The following is a 20178-nucleotide window of genomic DNA, read 5'->3' as shown; positions in this document are numbered from 1 at the left end:
TACATACACTCTCTAATCTAATGGCTTGTAGACTAAATTGTCAGCCTAATTGCTTTCTGTCTGGCCACTTTTAGATCTTTTAGATCACATTTTGGCCTCTATCTGAACACTTCTGTCCTGTTTTCAGAGACCCCTAAGATTCGTCTCCCACGGCAACTCAGAACCAAATTCATTAGGACGGTTGGCGAGAAGATTAATCTCGTCATTCCCTTCCAGGTGAGACAGCAAACTGGTGTCTACAAGTCCTGACACCTCAATCCACACTCTAAGGGCTCCTGCAGACTGCCTGCGTGGCGTGAGCATGTCAGCTGCGTGGTGTGTCCGTTTTTATTCCGGCTCCCATGTTAACAAGTAGAGGTTGAGGTTGCGTGCATGACACACGCGTCTCAGGTGCGGCTCGAGCCCGCGGCAAAAACGTATGCATGCTAGAAATAGGACCGACGCCTATTTTTCACGCGACACGCAAGTGTGTTGGAAGTGTTTCCATTCAAAAGAGAAAGTGAAGAGATGTTTTAATAGGCAGAGGGGGCCGTCGCAGCGCAGCGTCAGACACGTTTCTGGTGTGTAAAGACATAGAAAACGCCACGCGGCCGCCACGCAGGCAGTCTGCGGCCGGCCTAACATGTCATCTGTAGACGAGCAGTACAAAAAATGTTTTTCATAGAGAAAGAGCTGATGGTCTTACATCCTGACTATACCCTCTCTCTGAATAGGGCAAACCCAGACCCAATGTGACCTGGACAAAAGATGGCAAGCCCCTGGAGTCATCAGTGAATGTGCGCACGAGCGACTTTGACACCATCCTCTTCATCCGCTCAGCTGAGAGGGAGCACTCTGGGAAGTACACACTAACCGTGCAGATCGAAAACATGGAGGACAAAGCCACTGTGGAGATCCAGATCGTGGGTGAGTGCCACTGACAACTATTCTAAAGCCAATATGCTGACCGAATTCACTCTGCCCAAACACACAACAACAAATCAACAGCTGTTGGGTTTATTAGAGGTTGTTTGGGTTCTGGCTGGGTGTAAAACCTGCAATAGTTAAGCAAAATAAACTTCCATACAGTATAAGTAGGAAATGTGTGGCCCATTTTCATCTTCTACTGTAGTACTAGTTCTGCCACTGCAGAGAAAAAAAAAAGAAAGTGCCAGAATGTATAGAAAAGAAAAGTGTTCAGAAAGTATATTTGTTTGCATTTACCCATTTGTCTTACTCTTGTGTGTGTTTGCTCACATGATTGTGTCCTGGAAAGAAGCTCTTGTTTACCTTTTGCAGCGAGGCATCAGAGACAGATTAGTCTTAACATTCACTAACCCTAACCCCACCCTCAGATTGACCCCCCACAGAAGCAAATAACCTCACTGATCTCTAGAATCCCTTCAAGTGGCAACGTAAATCTGTACAGTGATCCCAACTTTTATTTGCCCCTCGCCCACTTCCACAACCACATGCTTTGCAGCTGCCTTAATCTGGAAGTTGTAAAAGTTACCTGCATGATGGGCACAGGGGGGTGCACACGGGTGGCTGATGTGCCGTTTAATCTGGCGGCAGCTGTGGGTCAGCATGCCACGTGAGGGATTACCGGGTGGGGTCCCGTGGGGATTAGCAAGGGTGCGGAGTGGGATTAGGAGGCGGATTAGGGGACCCTCATGCTGAGAGGGGAGCTAATGAGGGGAGCGGCACCCCTTCAGAGGAAGCTGGCTCTCTCTCTCACTCACACATACACACACAAATACACACACACACACACACATACCCCCCTCCATACCAAACACACACACACACACACATACACAAATTCAGATACACACATACACACTCACACACAAATGCATGCATACTTACACACACAGTACACTCACGTGTAGACACAGACACTCCACTTTCTCACACACACATTTTCCCTCAAAGCGAGGGAGCAGCAATCCTCACTGCCAGCGAGGGATTAATGCCAAATGTGCACTGCCTTCAAGATCCACTACCCCACCACCACCAACTTTCTCTTTCTCTCTATCTTGCTCATTCTTTCTTCTTCCTTTTGCCAGCCCCATCTCTCCATCTCTTTCATGGTCGGTCACTTTTGTTCTTTATCTCTTTTGGCTTTTCCTCTCTCTTTGTCTACCTCTCTTCTCTCTCTGAACATCACCCACTCATTTTTCTTTGCTCTCTGCTATTCTCCCTGTCTATTAACCCTTACTAGTCATTTTTTAAGAACATTCTTTTCTGTCCCATATTACTAATGTGCCACATTTGCCCTCCATCTCTTTCATGCTGGTTTTAGAGCCACTCTAATGCACTTGCTCTCTCTCTCTCTCTTTCCTCCCCCTTTTTCTCCTTCATTCATGATTCACCTAGCATCAGCCCCTCCTCTCCTGGTCTTTGTGCCTTGTGTAGACGTGACAGGAATTGGCAGTGTGTTCCCATCTCTGTCGCTCTCTTCCCTTACTCTTACACTGTAAACTGACCTGTCATCATTGTCTCTCTCTTTCTCTCTCTCTCTCTTTCTCTCTCTCTCACACACACACACACACACACACACACACACACACACACACACACACTCACACACACAGACAAGCCTGGTCCTCCTTTGGCTGTGATGGTAACTGACGTGTGGGGCTTTAATGCTGCGTTGGAGTGGAAGCCACCAAAAGACACTGGCAACTGTGAAATCCTCGGATACACCATCCAGAAAGCTGACCTAAAGACCAAGGTTTGTTGCCATGACATACATTTACATACATTGTTTAAAGACCCATCTTCTCAAAACTCATACGTTATGGCAACTATGACAACACCAACAACAACAACAACAACACAATGATGGCATGAACCTCTATCCCCTCTTCCTCTTCTCAGGGGTGGTTCACAGTATATGAACACAACCGCAGGCCCAGCTGCACTGTGTCGGACCTGGTGATGGGGAATGAGTACACCTTCCGTGTGTTCAGTGAGAACATCTGTGGCATGAGTGATGATGCTGGCATGTGCAAGAACACAGCTGTCATAGCCAAAACAGGTAAAGGCATTGGCATAAAAAAAAAAAAAACTGCGTTCAAAAGCTGCGTACATACAACCAAATCATGGACAATGACAATTTCTTGACAACCACCTCTACCCTTGCATATTTTCACAAGCAATGCCTTTGTGGCTAGGGTGAAGTATACATGATAACCTGCACCTAGATTGCAGAATTACTGAGAGCACATTCAGTGCCTTCTCCCTGACACATACAGTATAATCAGTTGTTACCAGGATGTCCTTTCTGATGAGATTTAGTGGATCTCAGAACTGATGTCCAAGCCAGAACAAGAAGCAGTGCATTTGCACACTTCATAACGAGATGGAGTAGCTAAGCAATGCCCAATGTAGAGAGGTTCAGTGAAAATTTAGCAAATGGCGACTCAGTACCTGTCTTGCTCTTCTCCTTGTTTAATTGGCTATTTAAAATGTCAACATTTGAGACAAGTGGAGTCAACCCTTGCCAACTTCAGTCTGAGATACTCTGAGTGCAACTGACTTTGGAGTTCAGTGCAATTACTCTGCCTTCAAAGGCTCACGGTAACATGTGCGAATTAGATGGACCTCAGACCTTATATCTTACAGCGGCAGATACCAACATATAAATGGGGTTATTGTGCCTGCTCTTTGCAGAATTAACAATAAAATGCAGTTTTACGTTTAATAAAAACTTTACGTTTCATTAATTGAAGTTCATTGATTAAATAATTAATTAATTAGGATGTGTTAAAATATGCATATAGATTACTTTTAAATTTCAGATAATATGATGTTTCAGCAAACTCTTTATCTTCTTCTTACTCTCTCTCTCAGGGCTAGTACACAAACCACCTTCCTACAAGGACATGGACTTGAGCCGTTCTCCTAAGTTTACCACACCTCTGGTGGACAGGAGTGTCATTGCAGGCTACAGTGCCGCTATTAGCTGTGCTGTTCGAGGGTTTCCTAAGGTGAGTATACTGTAGGCATGTCAGGGTTGTGCAAAATTCAGAATTTTAGAGTTGGACTCTATTCAATGCATGAGTTGGAGTTTGAATTGAATTGGCTGCACCCCACATGATGAAGAATTGGAATTTTAATTGGAAAAGGAGGAATTGCTTCAAAATATAAATAAGGATATTAACCAGGACCAGTCTTGCTAGAGTCTTACTCTGAACGTGACTGAAAAAGACACATTTGGAAAAACAAGGTAACACCGAATCTCTTCAACTCAGCCCGTGTTCTGTTATTTGGCGATTGAAACAAAGTCCTTTTAGGCAAGTCCCTCCACTCGGCGTCCACATTGCAACAGTTTTTGGGCACTTATCGGCCATCAATTTTGGGCCGAACTGCGAGATCACAACACATGATTGGCGCAATGTATTCACAACACACCACATGAGATGGCGGTGGAAGGGGCAGGATATGTGTAGACGACGGCTATATTGACGTTACAAACGAACCCCATGCATTTCTATGGAGGATTATTTGAGTGCTGTGTCTCCTCATTAGAAAGTCTCTGGTTGAAGTGCAACAGCTTGCTTGCTGACACTGTCCATGGTGCTGAAACGTCACATGCTGTCGTTAGTGCATGCTGTAAATGAGTTAGAGCCAGGTTCAATTCTGAAAATGACTCACAATTACCCCTTACAATAATAGAAACTGAGTACTTTTTGGCCATTTTTCACATAGATCTCTGTTTCTCTAGATCACCGAGTACTGTCGGTAAGGAAAAAAAAAGTGCTATACTCTAGGGGCATAATCATGATCAAATGACAAAAGTCATTGTACATGCAATTAACATTTATTCCAAAACATAACTTATTGGGCAATATTGTTACATCTAATTATCAAAAGATTTTCAAAGGTTTTATCATTGAGACTACTGTACTGATATGAATATCTTTCCTGCTTCACTGAAGATACTTTCAACAGGTACAGTGTAAGCAGGTATAGCAAGATATTTGCATGAAAGTTAAGCTATAGTACAGTAGGTCAGGAAAGCTACTATGGTTAAACCAAATGGACCAAAGGGTCAGGTGTGCTCAAGTGTACAGAGACCTCATCAGAGGCTGTGGCCACTGGCACGCAGTTGATTGACTTTTCATTTAGGGAAAGAGTTTGGGACATTTATTTGGTTTCCATTTAGGGAAAGAGTTAGCGACGTTTATTTGGTTTCCATTTAGGGAAAGAGTTTGGGATGTTTCTTTGGTTTCCATTTAGGGAAAGAGTTTGGGACATTTCTTTGCTTGAGTACTGCTGTCATCAGAGCTGGCATTCACTTTTGGGGGAGGGAGACTTGATTTTTGCAGTGAGTGTCAGCTCTTCTCCAATACACCAGTCCAGTTTGAATCTTGAATCAAGAGTCAACTAAGGTTTGTAGAGTGGACACAAACTTTTTGTTACCAGTCATCTTTATGGGCCCTATCATGACATTCTAAAGTGCATCGTCACTCGTCAAAAGCTTATTCAAATTTAGTAGAATGTCCAGTCCACATTGGGAGGGTTTTCGTTATCAAACGTCGAGTGCATGGCGCAACAAGGTGTTCCTAGGTTTTTTAATCAGTCATGGGTGTGTTTGGGACGTAACATAATTTAAACCAATGAGAATGACATCTGTCATTCCCTTTAAAAGCGCAAAGCGCGATGTCAAATAAATGCATCGGTATTTTGACATTCAACGGCGCATTTGAAGGAGGCTGCTTGCGAAACCGTATGGAATAGTCATTCCACTAAATCATGCTTTACTTAAACCTAAACACACATTTGCACTCCTCTATTATTTGAACTCATTGACAAAGTGAAACTAACTTCACCATGGTGTCAGTCAACGGTGACAAGACAAGTTATATGTAGTTACTTTCACTATTGACTGACAATGGGTTACCATCGAAAACAGGCTGGAAAAAGCAACACTTACCCTAATATTGCTCAAATGACTAAATAAAACAGAATTTATCCTGCAGAGAAGTTGCTTATATCTCGTGACAGTGCGTCTTCAGCTGTGCTCCATACATGTCTCTCGCCTCTCCCCTAATCACTTTTAACCGTCATTACCAATTTACAAATGATGGTGAATAACTTCTCATCATGAGATGTACAGTATTTCGTAATATCTTCATTCTAATTATGTTTCCTATTGTAATCGTGCAATTTGTAATGTTTTGCTTGGACGTGGCTGGTGTGCGTTCATGGATGATAGGTGCACCTGCCAATATGACTGTTGACAATGCGCTCTTAAAATAACATATAAACAACTCGCCATAGACTTCTGACCAGGTGTACAATAGCGATTTTTAGACAATGCGCTAAGCCACTCCCTAAGTTGTGAATTGTCACACCCCTGGGCGCATTGTTTAAAAATGAAACATGCAAAATAAGGAATTAAACTTCGCGCCGGGTGGAAAACGAGTTTTACGCCATGCGCCAGTGTGCAAAATACAGCCCTATGTCTTTAAATGCATACCATAAGCCTCTGTCACAAGGAATCACAAAGCTGGAAGTTAATTCCTCTGCCAGACATCGGTTTGTAGCCTCCTCAAAGGGTTCCAACACCTCACAGAGTTCCTGGATGATTTTCAGTCGCTATATAAATAAAACGTATTATTATTATATTTATATGATGAACTACTCTGGTCAGCAAAAGTTATTAAAGTAATTGAAATATTAAGGGCAGATCTCAATATCTCCTGCGGGTCACATTGGCAGGCTGAAGTATGTGCCCTCCCTCAGTCTAGACCATCAGTAGCCGGTGCGACATAAGAAACTAGTTTTTGGTATTTTTTCAGTATGTTTTTTATGGAGCCAGCTTCATTCGGTATCACAGAACACAAGTTGTAGACTGTGGACAAAACCTGAGCTCTTCAACATTCACTGCTTCAAGATCAGATGTCTCATCCTGCTCCTCCTCTTCACTGTCAGCAATATTGGTGGGAAGAAGGTGGATTCCTTTATTACATTGGAAGCATTGTCAGTCACAATGAATAAGGATATATTCTGAATGTTGTACTTTTCAAGTGCATCTTCATAAACTCTGTAAATGTTCTCAGCCTCCCTTTAAAACGCTGACAGCTCAGCATTATGAAATGGCCTGTCATTCCAAACAAATGACCTCATAGATTGGTCTGACCAACTGTCAGATTGCGGTAATCAGATTTGGTTTTTTTTTATACAGTAGCTGAGCACTGAGGGTTTAATGTAATGTTCATACTAAGGTTGTTTGTATAGAACATTTAATGCACACATAAAGTTGTATTGTTAAACCCTTCACCTAAATAATGTTTATGAATTTCTCTGAATTTTAATTTCTCTTTAGTTCAATTCAATTTCAGTCAAAAGTCATTCTCAATTCAATTCTGAATTTTGTACAGCCATGTGTACGGGTATGAGTACAATGAGGAACTGCTCCACCACTGAAAGAAAATATTTTTTTTATCTTGTCCCTTAACTTCATGCCATCCCTTTAATAGCTGAATGTAAATTTCCCTTTAATTTACTACTCCTCTTTGTCCTCTCATTAGAACTTTCTGCAAACTCATCCATAGCTAGCTCGTCAATGTCATCAATGACAGTTGCATCCTCTGTACATTGTATCATTTTATCATTCAAAATGAGCTGTTTTCTCCTAACCCATTTGTTTTGTGTATGGCTGCAAGAGCCAAGCACATGAGTAGCATTCTACATAACCTCACAGGGTCAAGAGTTCCGTTCAGACGGTCCAGACAAAACAGTAGCCACTTTAAATAACTGTATTTGTAAATGCTTGAACTCTGTTTTGTTTATTTGGCAGGGTTTCTTTTTTCCCACCACCCTCTAACCCAGGGTGAGGGAATTAAGTTCAGGTAAAACAAAACTTTCCCCTGTGTGGGGTGAAGTTCAAGTATCCGCCCCCACATGTCTGAACATGTTGCTCTGCTCATGTCCATAATTAATGGAAGCTTTAAAGCCTGAAGTAAAGAATAATAATCTCCATCATTGATCAAAAGAAAACTTTTAGAGGGCATTACTGTTCATCAATGATAAACAGAATTATTTTGAAACATTTTATACAATTTTACTTGATATACTGCTATTGTTACTTGTGGTGAATTTGCTGGTAAAACCTTTCTGAAAAAAGGTTGAGAGAGCAATTACATACTGATATTACTGAAATAGGTACAGTATATCCATGACATTTTTTCATGAATGTTTAATGGCTATATCCTTAGCTCCTTGCGGTTCCTAGATAGTTAGGCTAATTAATATATATATTTTTACCACACAAAAGCGTTATCTGTGTTTAAGTATTTTGGAGTGTTGGAGAGTCTTTGGACTCACCACTCATGCATGTGTATTTTAATGTCTTTCCACACCAGCCCAGGGTGAAAAGCACTGCTTATGTGCTTAATAATAGTGATAATCTAATTAATCTTTCCCAGCATATGCCAAAATGCATCTAAATTCAAAAGATATGTCCATAAAAATAAAACGTTTAAGGCATTATCCCATTAGATCCTATTTGATAATATCCAAAGGCAAAAATTAAAGAAAAAACATTTACTTGGCCTGACCACAAAGATCCATATAGAGAGTCATGGCTATCTCTGTACTCATTACTACATGCAGATCCAGCTACTGCAACATTTCCATCAATGATACCTTTATTCTGTAATGAGCACACCAAGGCTAGACCACATGGCAGTTGCACCGGACAGATCTCACCCCATGTATGGGGATGTGAGCGTACGTGGTCCCCATCAAACGCTTCTGCCAGAATAGATCCTGGAACCTTGGAGTGCAGGGCTATAGACAGGAGCAGCTGGTGCTACATTATCTGGGAAAGAACCTCAGACAACATCAGGCATCAAACGGTTCTACTGAGGAGACAAAGGAGAAAGGCCTGGATTATATTATTATGCCACTGTCCAGTGTCCAGGCCTCTACACACCCATGAACACCAGTGTCAAATACATAGGCCTATATAAAATTTCAGGAAGAAGTTTGTGTAGTGTAACACAATGCAAAGGGTAGACACATATGGTATGTCCATAATGGTACACATATAAGGGTTTCCAAATATGGGTACTCACTCTCTCTCTGTATGTTTGTTTGTGTGTGTGTGTGTGCGTGTGCGTGTGTGTGTGTGTGTTCACCAGCCAAAGATCATCTGGATGAAGAACAAGATGATTATCGGTGAGGATCCAAAGTTCCTCATGCAAAATAACCAGGGAGTTCTGACTCTGAACATCCGCAAGCCCGGCCTTTTTGATGGAGGGAAGTACACCTGCAAAGCTATCAATGACCTGGGAGAAGATGAGGTGGAGTGCAGGCTAGAAGTCCGAGGTATGGTCCCAGAATCAGCAGTGCCCAAATTCCCCTCTGTTTTGTGTTGGGCAAGAAAAATTGCTGACATATGTTTGTTTCTAACGACTGCTTTATTATGTCCTGTAGCGGTAACAGAAAAAGACGAAGAAAAGAAGAAATGAAAGGAAAAAAGAAGAAATTGTTCACAGGAAAGACGACAAAGAACAACATAGCTTTTAGAAGTAGAATAAATGCCTTTCTTCAACATTTTCCCTCTCATTGTTATTCTCTTCAATAGATTTAGAATATATGAACCCAAAAAAGGAGGTGAAGGATGGCCAATAGTCACGACAGCTATTAGTGTTAGAGAAATATTCTTCATACATGTACTAAGACCTGGCGAATTGCATGTTGAGGAACTCATAAAGCATGATTCATATCTTCACGTCTTGTAAAATGGTCTGATTCCCTAGACATTTTTATGAATGTTAATAAATCTGTGTTTTCTGTGTAGTGCCTGCTAGCATTGCATGGCATTTGATGGTCTATGTTGCTTTGGGAGAAGGTGCCAGGATGAACTGCTATAAGGCTTTTCAACCCAGGTTGCTATGAGTCCATTCAGCATTAAAATAATTGTTCTGGATTATATAATACTTTCTCCTTTTTATATTTGTGTGCGTTCCTGGGGGAGCGAGAGAGAGAGAAAGAGAGAGATTGGTGTGTGTGTGTGTGTGTGTGTGTGTTTGTGTGTGTGTGCGAGACAGAGATTTGGTGGGCACACCAAATCAAGGTCTCATTAGCATAAGACACTAGAGACTAATTAACGCACCCATCAACACTGGCCTAATTAGGCTCTCCCACGTCATTACTGAGCAAACGAATCACCGCTAATTTACACACCCGCAAAACAAACACGGCACCGTCTCCACCGGGAGAGGCCTCAGCGGGAACTGGCTCAAGGTTTGCGCACTAGGCTATAAAACCCGTTGTGCCCATGCTCAAAGCAGGAGCCATCACGAGGAGACATCAGGGGTCAGTTCAATTTTTGTCTCACATGTGCCTGCCCAGAAGTTAGAAGTCAGCAAAAATACCACCCAAAGATGTCTGCCTCATATGGGCCATTAGGAAATCTATACAGAAGGAAAAATGACATAAAGCCTGTATAGTAGGCCTATATTAATATGGAATTATCAACAATAACATTGAACTTTTAATGGAAAAGGAGAATAAAGCTAAGGGACTTCCTGTTGGAAATCTAGAGTTGTACCTTCCTCTGACAGTGACACATTGAAAGAATCACAGAAATATATATCCAGATGGGTGCAGACTAGCAACGGATGTCAAAGGAGAACCCACCAGTAAGCTTTGACCAGCAGAGGGTGCAGATGTGTTAATGAGTTTAAAAGACTGAAAATCCAATCAGATGCGCTGACTGTTCATCCATGCCAGTTTGACCTGGGTAACTTGATGAGTAATTGGTTCCCATCTAATTTAAAGCGCAATAGACAGTATTGCCTTTCCAGAGGAAAATTAATGACCAGTGGAACAGTAGGAAGTATCTAGAGAGACACTCTAAGGATTATATAAGCCCAGAATGTCTTTTTTGTGTCTATTGTCTGTCATTTGTGCACACATTTCATTTGTCATTCCTAAAAGGTGGTTTATGGCAGTCATTTAGTTTTACATTACACTTATTCATTCAGCAGATGCTTTTATCCCAAGTGACTAAGAGGACAGTGCAGTGCAGATATACAAATTTCTCCATCAGTGTGTGTGCTCTCTCACAAGGCCTATCAGACCAATGATGACCTTAGTGAAAATATAGCATCTTCCCATAACAGTTTATAAACAGGAGGCACAATAATTTCTCATTGAAACATTATTTTACTATACTGTGTAACATAAATAAAATAGATTTCATGTTTTGCATATGGTCTTAGATATAGTAGTCATAAAGCATCAGCCCATTAAAAATAATCAATGCATATACATGTACAGTACATGGCATAACTAGAAATTTTAGTGGCATGGTTTCAGACACTGCATTGTACCATACCAGAATTAACAGTGTGAAAATATCAGTTACAGATTACAACAGAAGGCCTATTGAAATGGGAATAGAAAATCACACTTTGATATGAATCCAGCCACCTTGATCTCAGTAAGATGCCTATTTTGTCCAGTGCCCGTCTTTCAAAAGAAAGAGCGCAAACTCACAGTATGCACTTCTATTTTTAGTTGCATGAATTTCAGTGAGGGCTGATTTTGGGCGTTTCCATTTGCTAACACGTTACCAGAGATGTAAAGTAACTTAAAAGTATGAAAGTACTTTAATTGAGTTTTTATTTTTCTTCCTACTTTTACTTTTACTTCACTACATTTACAAATGAAATGTATACTTTAACTCTGCTACATTTTCATTAGCAGCATTACGTAGAAAGTAGGCTAAAATAATGTGCAAAAGAAAACAAAAGCCACAGTTTCCATTCAGCATGAGAAATTTGCGACCCCAAGATTTGATTTTCTGACCTGATGTCACCACAGGGACACAGCAATGAATAAAGACACAGTGACAGAGTTAAGGCCTAGCAAATATAGCTAAGACATAGCATACCAAGACCTACGTAGGCAGTTGTAAGGGGCTGAAGTAAATTCAAATATTAACTGCATGCTCTTCATTAATAGCACTTTTGTTTAGGCTTTCAAAGCGTGTTTATGGAGTGTGATGTAGCTGCCTTTCTAAACATGTTGGATAAACTTCATTATAGACCAGTATAAAAGGAAGCAGAAGTGAAAAAGGTTGGGCCGTCATTAATTTATCAGGCTTCGAATACATTGTGTATGAAGTGTAGCCTAGCCTATCCAAAGTTCTGACTGCTTTCATTTTCATTAAAAGCACAATGAAGGGAAGGGGTTGTCGTCCCACCTGGCCTCGAAAGCTTTTACTAGCACGTTGTACTTCTACTTTCAGTACTTAAAGAAGCCCTATGCAACAATTTTAGCAAAAATGACCTTAATTTTGCAGGTTGAGAGTCGTTCTGATGGTTCTACAACACTTTCTGGGTTGTTTGGTGGGTGCTTCGTCCCCCTCTATCGCTTCTCCGCGGAAAAAACGAATATGCAACTTTCTGAACCCGGACCAGATAAATCCGGATGTGACTCAGTGGAAGTATCCAATCGCGCCTCAAAATGTAGTCAGATTGTAGTTTCTAAGAAGACTGCAAAACGGACGCCGACTTGGCTTTGTTGCTGTTGAAATTGTAAGTAGCCTACCCTTGGGTGAACTTCGTTTTTGTAATGTGGTTTGATAGTCTCTTGAACAATGTGTTTGCTCGACCATTTTATTGTGAGCCCTGTATGTGTTTAGCTTGGTTTCTTGATGGCTAGCTTGCTAGCTAGTGGGGGTTTAGCGTAGCAGTCACTTGCTACCGAAGCTGCAGGGGGAGCTATGTCGTGAAAAATGCGAGCCCAAATCTGGCAAAAACCCAGAAACAGCGAAGGAATATCCAGACCTGCATAGGGCTTCTTTAAGTATGTTTTATAATGGGCTACTTGTCATACTTAACTACTGTAAATAATTGATACTCAAAGACCTCAAAGAGTGAAGGCCTTGTTGCTCTTCTCTGGTATACTAAAAGCAGCAGTACGCACTACTTCACCACTTATATGCTTTTAAAGAGAACAAGCTTTGGTAATGTAACCTGATAATTCGTGGGTTTGCAGAGTTCACTCTCTCCAGTCTCTCAGACGTGGGCAAGACGAAGACAGATTACACTTCGGTTATAACTTATTCACAACCAGGTCAGACAAGCCAACAAACAGTAGCCTACCGCACGCTCCCTCCTTTCCAACTCAACTTCTTCTCAAAACCGTCCGGTGGGGAAACCAGTCCCCCTGGAACCAAAACACCCAAAACACTCAAATGTATGGGGAACTAAAATCCTAATATGTTAATCGTTCACCATTACATTTACAGAATAATGGAGAAAGATGAATGAAATAAAATAACAATAAACAAAATAATAATATAATAAAATCATTGTTTACAGTAATATCTCCAAAATCGTGTTGATCGTAAATGTGAAGGACTAGCCAGCCAATAGTGCATTTCCAACGCTGCTGATATTAGTCTCTCTTAGTCACCACATTCATGGCTTTCAGGAAACAAAGTCCTGGCTCTGTCATTCTGTAGTCAGACATGGTAAAAATATAATAAAAGCTTTCACAGCATAACACAATATTGCCAAAAGAAGCCAGTCAGCATGCTAGCAAGCCTTTTATCATTTCCACTTTTCCAGTGTTGGTGTTTTGCATGCCTGTGATGTAGTTTTAGCTCCCTAGTTGTGGACCAGACTTCCTCACTGCGGCTTTAATGTAAATATATAAATGAAATATAGGGAAGCATTAGTCAGAGAGCTATTGTTGCTTGAAACATGGGTAAAATAGGCTAGAGGTGTGTTCAGGAGAAGCATCAAGGCACATCACATCTACGGACAGCTTTGAAATCAACAAAGTTTGTCACAGCAGTGGGTGCAAAAAGGAGCACTCGTCTCATTGACACCACTGTCTGTGATTTTCCCAGTCTCCCTCAAAAAGTGTCATTCTGTTGCTAAGCAATCACACTAATTGTACCTGCTGGGATGTCATTGCGAAATCTTTGCCATAAAAATTACAGTCAGAGTTGACATCTACACCTCCACCCTACAAAGCGACACATGCACACAAGTATACTTGAACAACACACACACGCGCACACACACACACACACACAAAATGTGCATGTGATGGTTTACTTTGCTAGGGATGAGGTAACACACATTAACACTATGAGTAAAAATAAAACAGACTGTGGCATTTCTACTTTGTCACACTGACAGAGAGAGAGAAAGTGCTCAGAAGAACTAGACAGAGACAGAACTATGTAGCAGTAGGATAGAGAGAACTATAATTATGTAAGTAATTATACATGAACTCAGAGAGAGAGAGAGAAAGAGAGAAGGGGAGAGAGGGAGCTGTGAAGATGTCTCATCCATGTAATTACAGTATAGAAACCAAACGAGATACAGAGAACAAGGAAACACAAGCACATCATGCCTTCATGACCAAACCACAGTTCATTTAGAACACACAGACTGCCCCAACCCCCCTCACTCGTTCCCTCTCTTCTCTCTCTCTCACACCACATACAGTACACACATTTAATACAATATTCCCATGTCCAGTGTACACTTGCTCTCTCTCTCACACCACATACACACATTTAATACAATATTCCCATGTCCAGTGTACACTTGCTCTCTCTATCACACACCAGGCTTGTGCAAAATTCCAGAATTGAATTGAAACTGGCTCTTAAATTACAATTCAATTCTTGAATTTCACTTGCATTTCAATTAAGGTAGCAAACAGGAAACAGAATTGCAATTCGAATTGTGCACAACCCTGTCACACACACACACACACACACACACACACACACACACACACACACACACACATACCGTCTCTTCTGTGGCGCTGTGTGCCTTATCGTTTCTGTCATGGCATTCATTGATTAAAGGGTTGAGCTCTTACTGGGCTCACCATCCATGTAATGAGTAAACTGAAGATGCTTGAATGGACAAGCAAAAAAAACACCAAGGCCAATCTGCCTTTAAGCAGCACGTGACACACACATAGGGATAGCCTGGCTATGACCTGAAAACATGTATGTATGGAAACCACTCAAAGATGTAACCATACATCACATGGGGACACACATGGGGACATGCATACAAATGGCATGACTCATTTTTTATACTGTACTAAAATAGAGACTAATTGACGGTCATCCGTGATGAAAACCATAGACTTGGACCATTTAGAGATTTTTTAAAAATATTTGTTTTAAATGTACATCTCTGTAAGACAGATGACTAGGACAAGTGGAGCTTGTTTCATTTGCAAGCTCAGCCTCCAGACTACAACCACAGCAAAACAACCACATCAGGAAGTAAGTGGTTCCAGCCCACCTCCTCTTCCCTCACCTCTCCAACCTTTGTGCCACAGTCATTCCGGGCAGTGAAGGTGGTAGCAGCAGACACACTGTCACATGACCATGTCCCTCTAGCTGGATGGTACTCACCTGTCTTTAAGAGCCCTCTGCTGACTGGTCCATTAGGCTATTTGTGGGTGACACTTCAGTTTTAGGTGTGCAGACTCATCTGTTATCGCAGACTGTGGTGGGAATGCCTCACGGTCCTTTAATTAAAAGAATTACGCTAATTACAGTTTAGTGGCTGCAGGATAAGTGAGGGGTGTGGGGGGGGGGGGGGGGCTTTTATTTTAAGACAAAGACAGAGGAAAAGGGGAGGAAACAACATAAGCTTCCAGCGTAAGGAAAGAAAGGGGGAGGAGGAGGAGGGGGTGGGGGGGTGGGAGTGTAAATAAGAAATAAATGTTGGGAGTTTGCTGTTTCTCCCTGTTGTCTCCTCAGCCTCCCTCTTTCCGTCTCCCCAGTGACTTTCTGCCTTTCATCTTTTCTTTCTTTTATAAAACAATGCTGCATAAATGAACTGGCGTGATGGTAGAATTCCCTCATTTGATCAGAATGAGATTTGTAATGATAAAAAATCAAAGTGCACTAATGCATTTTAGCGGCTGGGAGACATTGATTACTACCCCATGCATCTGAAGTGGGACAGATTAAATTTCACACTTTGCAACATTGTCTTTTATATTGTATTTTATGAGTTTTTCAAAGCAGACGAGAGCCAGTTGAACAGAAACTTGTCTGTATCTATGTGTCTCTGTTTCTTCTAAGATGCTTTGGTACACCATGCAAGAGCCTCTGCTAACGACACAGTCAAAGGCAACTTTTGATCCTATAACAAAAGAAAAAAAAATGAACAAAAATGCCAAACTTGTGAGGAAAAAAAGGAATCAGAAAAAGGAAGAGGAAACTTTTGACGTGCAGCCTGTTTCTAAACCCTGAGGAAAGGTTTCCCTGTGCTGCTGCCCCACGCTCGTTTGGGCCTCCTTCTCGCCGGCACAGCTGGAGTGGTGCCGCAGCCGGCATCAGGCTCGCTGTAGCCACCTCTGCACCCTCTCCCACTACCCCCATACCCCACCTCCATCACCTCCGAACCCCCACCCGGGGCCCTCATCAAACCCCTGGGCAGGCTCTGCCATCCAGACGGCTCCCATTACAATCTGAGAGGTAGCACATTTCATCATGTAGCGTGGCTCTCGCTCTCTCCTCGGCCCCTGCTGGACGCGCACCAGATGGGCCTGATATATTATGCATGGGACTCAGAATTCAGCATGAGCAGGCAGGTCAGAGGTGCTGCAGGTGTTTCTAAATCCGATTCCTCCACAGGCCTGAGTGTAGACACTCATTTGACTCCTAAACCTCTTTAAAAAAAAAAAAAAAACACAGGTCAATAAATGGACAGCGACCAGCATTTTGTACATTAGCTTGTCAAAGTCAGTGCTTGATTTTCTTTTCTTTTCCAGCACACACTGTATCCATCCTACTGTAATCGTGCTGATTAAGTGACAAAGTGAAATAAAACAAGGACCTAATCGACAGCAGCCACGTAGGATGTGCTCTGTGCCATTCTGGAGGGTTGGTGGGAATTACTAACCTGACTCCACCAGATGGATTGCTGTCTGAAGAACGCATATTCCTTCTCGTTAAGTAACTAAGATTTAGTGCTACCAAACACTAACTGGAATTGGCCGTGGAGGATGTCTGTGTCCTTCATTTCTCCCAGCTACATTGCAGAGACTCCTAGCTTCCCCAGGAATACTCGAATATTCGGATAAAACTTCAGCGATAGCTATGCTCATCTCATCCGTGGAAGTCGCCATTTTGTTTAGATTGAACAGTAGCTTCTCGTTGCGTCACACCTAAGCCCGCCTCAAAACCTGAGACATGCCAGACTGATCTGCGTGTGAAAATCTGAAGCTCGCGAGATCAGGATGGTCTCACGAGGCTAGGGAATTGCAATGGTACCAGAAAACCTGCTTCTCTCTCTCTCCCTCTTAATCACGCTCTTCCTAACTTCATCTCCTTCTGTCCAGCTCAGTTGTAGTCGATGCTTCCCCGGGGCCATGAGCTATTGAAGAGAAAAGGCCGTCAGCCCCAAACTTGGCAAGCGGTGTTGCTGTTGTTCTTTTTTCTTTTCTATCTGTTGCATGGCAACATGTGATTTCATCATAGGAGCACATGGATGCAAACACATAAACACATCTATTAATGGATACCTGAGTACTTTTGGAGGCTGCTGTGCTGAATTGTGACCATGTGAGCAAGCGCTTGAGCGTTGGTAAATGTGTCCGTCAGTCTCCTGCTTATGGAAAGAGAGAGAGGGAGAGAGAGATAGCTGCATGTTCTACATGAGGGTCTTGGAATCAGGCGGATTGGTTGGTTGATGTGAGGGGACCTTGAGGGTGATGGACAGACGTGCTGCTGTGTCAGTGAATCACAACACTGATTAGAAAGAGAGAGAGAGAGAGACATGCAAGCTAAATATGTCATGCATGTTTGCTTCATCTGATTAAAACACTTCACACACACATGCACACGCACGCACACACACACACACACACACACACACACACACACACACACACACACACACACACACACACACACATGCATGCAATGACACATGAATACATTATACTGCACATGTTAAGCTACATGTGCAGGGTCTTACACATGTGTCCTCACCAACTGAACTTGTGTATACAGACACATATACTCACTGTCCTCTAATAAGACAGAAAGGGGGGGAAAGAGGAGGGAGAGTGCGAGGGGACATGAATGCTGCAGTTTTGAAAGAGTGCTTGGCTCAGTTCAAATAGTTGCCATGGTTTCAAGATGTTTCCATGGTAACGCAAGCTGCCAATAAAATAAATTTGAACAGAATCTTTGCAGGGAGAGAGAGGGGGGGGAGACAAAGAGTGATAGAGTGAAAGAGAGAGACAAGTGAGACAGAAAGGAAGCCAGAGACAGAACATATGATGAGGCTTAGAGAGGAAGTCAGAGAAAGAAAGAGAGAGAGAGAGAGAGAGAGAGCTTCTCAAGACCCAGACATCCTGAAGCCCAGTGAACTGTGTTGCTGGCTCTGAGAGAGAAACAGAAGAGCAACCAATAGAGCGATAGTGTGTGTGTGTGTGTGTGTGTGTGTGTGTGTGTGTGTGTGTGTGTGTGTGTGTGTGTGTGTGTGTGTGTGTGTGTGTGTGTGTGTGTGTGTGTGAATAAGAGAATAAACACACCAACCCAAAGAGCAGGGGTTGAAAGCCGACTATTTTAGGCCGCTCAGTCGTCATAGTTACGACGGCCTGGCTTCAGAATGGAGAAAGAAATGAGAGAAGCAAAGGATAAACGGAGGGACGATGCGTGTGATCTGAGTCATGTTTGTGTGTGCGCAAATGGCTTTCAAATGCCATTCCCCTAACTCTGCTTGGAGAGAGCCACAGCCCCACTGGTTTGACGTCATCATTAAATTCTTTCTACTCTTTCTAATTGTGTGTGTGTGTGTGTATGTGTGTGTGTGTTAGTAAGTACATGTGTGTGTGCAGGAGGTGAGCATAATATATTTAGCCATGTCACTATGACATTTGGCATGTCCAGCATAACTATAGGCCACACACACACACACACAGAGACACACAAACAGACTCTCTCACACACACACACGTTCACACGTACACACACACTCGGCCTGTCTCTCTTCCTGTCTTTCATCGCTTCCCATCACTCTTCCTCTCTTCCTCCCTTCACTGCCTTCTCTCTCTCTCTCTCTCTCTCTGAAGGACAGAGGTATTCCCACATTTCTCGGTCACCATGGCAACGCTGCAGCAAGAAAGGAAGAGAGGCCGCAAGAGGGGTGGAGAGGGGAGAGGGGGTGTTGGTGGGAGAGACGAAGCAAGGGATGTGTGAACAATGCTAATGCGACTTCACTGATCACCAATTGTGCGTTTATGCCTCCTCCTCCTCACTCTCTCTCTCTCTCTCTCTCACACACACACACAGACACACTCTCTCTCTCACACACATACACTCTCTCTCTCTCTCCCTCTCTCTTTCTCTCTCTCACACACATACTCTCTCTCTCACACACACATACTCTCTCTCTCTTTCTCTTACACACTCACACACACACACACACACACACACATACAAACACAAACACTCTCTTTCTCTCTCCCTTCCTCTCTCTCCTCTCTCCTCTCTTCCTCCCTGGTCTTTCTGCCGGTCCATCAGGGGGGCGGCTTAAGCAGCAGCCCCCATCCTCACTCCACCCCCACCCCTCTTTAAATAGTGCCATCATTGTTACCTTCATCCACGCCGGGTCACTCAGCACCGGGCCGTGTATCCAGGGCAGGGACAGAAGCAGCCGGTGACACCACGTCCCCCGCGCGCATAACAAATATAGACAAGTATTCATCAATATCCAACGCACTCATTATCCGCCTAATGGCAGGAGTCCGGCTGTCAGATTGCGCTATAAATAATGCAATCTCATTAGAAAGGGGCTCCTTGCTCTCCTCTCCTCTCCTCTGTGGCTTCCGGATTTAAAGAGAAAAACTGATTAAGTATGTGGATTTGTGTTGTGTAGCAGGCGGAAGAGTGTGTGTGTGCGTGTGTGTTTGAGAGAGAGAGGATGTGTACTTTGTGAAAAGATGTATCATCTGGAAATGTATGAATATCATATTTTGGAATGTTAATGGTAAATTCAAATAATGTATTAAAATGTCAAATGTGCATGTGTGTGTTTATGTGTGAGTATGTGTGAGTTTATGTGAGAGAATCTTAGGTTGTGTGTGGGAATCTGAGTTTGTACCCATCTTTGTTAGTGTATGCATGCTGGAGTGTGTGAGTGTGTGTGTGTGTGTGTGTGT

General features: G+C 42.6%; 1 protein-coding gene across 9 annotated transcripts in view; it reads left to right on the top strand.

The window, feature by feature from the left end:
- Positions 1–9936, top strand: part of mybpc2a (myosin binding protein Ca) — a 46948-nt gene extending 37012 nt beyond the window's left edge. For all 9 annotated transcript variants that reach the window (XM_076265709.1, XM_076265707.1, XM_076265706.1 and 6 more), the window contains 7 exons: positions 128–216; positions 714–906; positions 2577–2716; positions 2863–3022; positions 3838–3974; positions 9138–9324; positions 9433–9936. In XM_076265709.1, coding sequence (XP_076121824.1) covers positions 128–216; positions 714–906; positions 2577–2716; positions 2863–3022; positions 3838–3974; positions 9138–9324; positions 9433–9467 — 941 coding nt within the window. In that variant the 3' untranslated portion in view covers positions 9468–9936. The remainder of the gene's footprint in view (positions 1–127; positions 217–713; positions 907–2576; positions 2717–2862; positions 3023–3837; positions 3975–9137; positions 9325–9432) is intronic.
- The last annotated feature ends 10242 nt before the right edge of the window (positions 9937–20178 follow it).

The sequence above is a fragment of the Alosa pseudoharengus genome, unplaced genomic scaffold (assembly GCF_046254945.1).
Source record: "Alosa pseudoharengus isolate Yale_2024_CS ecotype anadromous, Long Island Sound unplaced genomic scaffold, YU_APseudo_1.1 YU_APseudo_1.1_scf_4, whole genome shotgun sequence".
NCBI lineage: Eukaryota > Metazoa > Chordata > Actinopteri > Clupeiformes > Clupeidae > Alosa > Alosa pseudoharengus.
Note: the sequence above shows the minus strand (reverse complement) of the source record. Positions and strands in the feature narration are given on the sequence as shown.